Here is a 2,240-nt window from a genome sequence, read left to right as displayed (position 1 = left end):
CAGGCTCATTCCACAGGTGGAAAACTGAGGCTCAGAGAGGCTGGCAGCTAGTACTCGGTCGTGCCACTCAGGGAACGAGCCGGGACGCAAGCCCACGTCTCTGGGGCTCAGTCTCCTGCCTCGACGCTCCACAGCCCTGCTACTGACTCCTATTCTAAGACTCAGCAAATCTGAGAGAACTCTCAGGTCTAGGGCTGGGGTCCAGAGGGGCAAAATCACTAAGCATGTGGCCAGAGCTGTCTTGTGCCCAATCTGGGCCCCCACACGGGGGCTGAGGACTGCATAGAGCTGACAGCTTCCTAGGCATGGCCCCCTTCTGCCAGGCGCCAGCTGCCCTGGGCCCATGGCCTGCTGGGGCACATGCTGAGCCCCTCCCAGGAGCCGGTCCTGACCATAGCAGGTGCCCAGGCGGCAGCATGGTGCGGGCAGGGGCTGGGCAGGGCAGGCCGACCCATCACACACACACCAGCAGCTGCGTGCGAGTCCAGAGCACGCCTGTGCCCCTCCAGCCCAGCCTGGCCACTACTGCCTTGGGCACCTCTGCGGGATGGACCACGGCCTCGAAGGCTGGGAGGACCAGGTCTAATTCTCATCTCGGTCCCACCCAGACCCCAGATCTTATTCTTCTTGAGTGCTCCCCAAGCCCAGGGTGGGGAAACATCTGGCCCATGTGCCTTCCTGGAAAAATTGCAGCGGGAATTGGGAAGGGTGGGGCAGGACTGGAGGAGGCGGCTTTTTCCCTTTGTCAGGCTCCACTGGGGCTGGCTACGAGGTGATAATGCTCCTAATGGGCCCGGATAAGCAGGGGGATCAGAGCATGTCAACAATAGCTAGCAGGGAAGGGCCGGGAAGCAGGCTGGCTGGGCTGGAGGACCGCAGTGGGCAGGAGGCAGGGGGCAGTGTGGAGGGGTGGGCTACTTCCTGGGTCCCAGGGTGAGCTGGGCCTGTTGGGCTGCTACCCAAGGCTGCCCCCACTGCCAGGTCTCTTGGTCCCTCTCAGGCCCATGACAACTTCTGGGAATGGACAGATTTGTCACTCAGTGCCCTCCCACCTCCAGGGCACAGCTCAGATCTCAGACCCCGAGGAGTCCTCCCTGGCTCTCCCTGCCTTCAGATACCCTGAGCCCACACTCCACATCCAAGAGGTCACCACAAACACCTTCTTGTACATCAACTCATGTCCCCATATGCTGGGAAAATAACCGAGCTGTCCCCACATGCCACCAACAGTGCCCCACACTCCCACCCAGCCCCTCAGGCCCCACTGGCCCTGGCCGCCATCTCCACCCTGCACCCTACCAGGTTGCCCACGGTGAGCACGGAGTCGAACTCCTCGGTCATGGGGTAGTGCTCCATGGCCATGAAGAGGGTGTTGAGCACGATGCAGATGGTGATGCCCAGGTCCACAAAGGGGTCCATGACGATCAGGTGGATGATGTGCTTGAACTTCACCCACGGGGCACAGCAGTTCCAAATGAGCACTTTGTGGGCACACTTGTACCACCAGGGTGGGCACTTCTGGTGGGCTTCTTCCAGCTCTGGGAGCACCGTTACAACCGGTACTTGATAAGGCTTCCCCAGATGCACCCCTTCCCCGGGTCCCCTCTCCCAAGCCCTGCCCCTTAGTGCTCCGCATGGCAACACTCCAACTCCTGGCAAGGCCTGCTCTGAATTCAATGCCCTCTCAGTCACCCCACTGCAATCTCCCCAAAACTGCTCCCCACGTGGCCCACTTCTCAAAGTTCTGTCCCTTAAAGGCTCACCCCTCACTGCTTCAACTTCAAAGCCCCCCTCCGCGAGGCCTACTCCAGACCACGCCTTTCAACCTATCATCCTCAGACTCCGCCCCTCTAAAATCCCTCCCCTCTAAACCCCGCCCCTCTAAACCACACCTACACGTCCTTTAAGCCCCGCATCCCTGAAACCCCACCCTTGAAAGCCCCGCCCCTTTGTGTAGCGAACCTCGAAGCCCCACCTCCTAAGAGCCTTACCCCACTCCCAAGCCTCGCCTCCAAGTTGTATTTCAAGCCCCGCCTTTCTGGCACACCCCATGAGGCCTGCCCCTCAGTGAGCCCGGCTGGGCACCCACACCTGCCAGCAGCCAGGGCTGCGATCCTGGCAGGGGACACGCCCTCCCCCCTGCCAGCAGCCGGGGCTGCGATCCTGGCAGGGGACACGCCCTCCTCTCTGGCTGGATCCCAAAGTTCCCAGGAGCAGGCAGGCGGGCACTGGCGGGGGGG

General features: G+C 61.7%; 1 protein-coding gene across 1 annotated transcript in view; it reads right to left on the bottom strand.

Moving 5' to 3' along the window:
- The window catches only part of SCN4A (sodium voltage-gated channel alpha subunit 4), a 33,609-nt gene that overhangs the window by 21,394 nt on the left and 9,975 nt on the right, over positions 1-2,240 (bottom strand). Inside the window, exon 11 of the mRNA XM_006146792.3 lies at positions 1,300-1,538. Coding sequence (XP_006146854.1) covers positions 1,300-1,538 — 239 coding nt within the window. The remainder of the gene's footprint in view (positions 1-1,299; positions 1,539-2,240) is intronic.

The sequence above is a fragment of the Tupaia chinensis genome, unplaced genomic scaffold, assembly GCF_000334495.1.
Source record: "Tupaia chinensis unplaced genomic scaffold, TupChi_1.0 Scaffold000187_1, whole genome shotgun sequence".
Classification (NCBI taxonomy): domain Eukaryota; kingdom Metazoa; phylum Chordata; class Mammalia; order Scandentia; family Tupaiidae; genus Tupaia; species Tupaia belangeri.
This window is presented reverse-complemented; position numbering and strand designations above follow the sequence as displayed.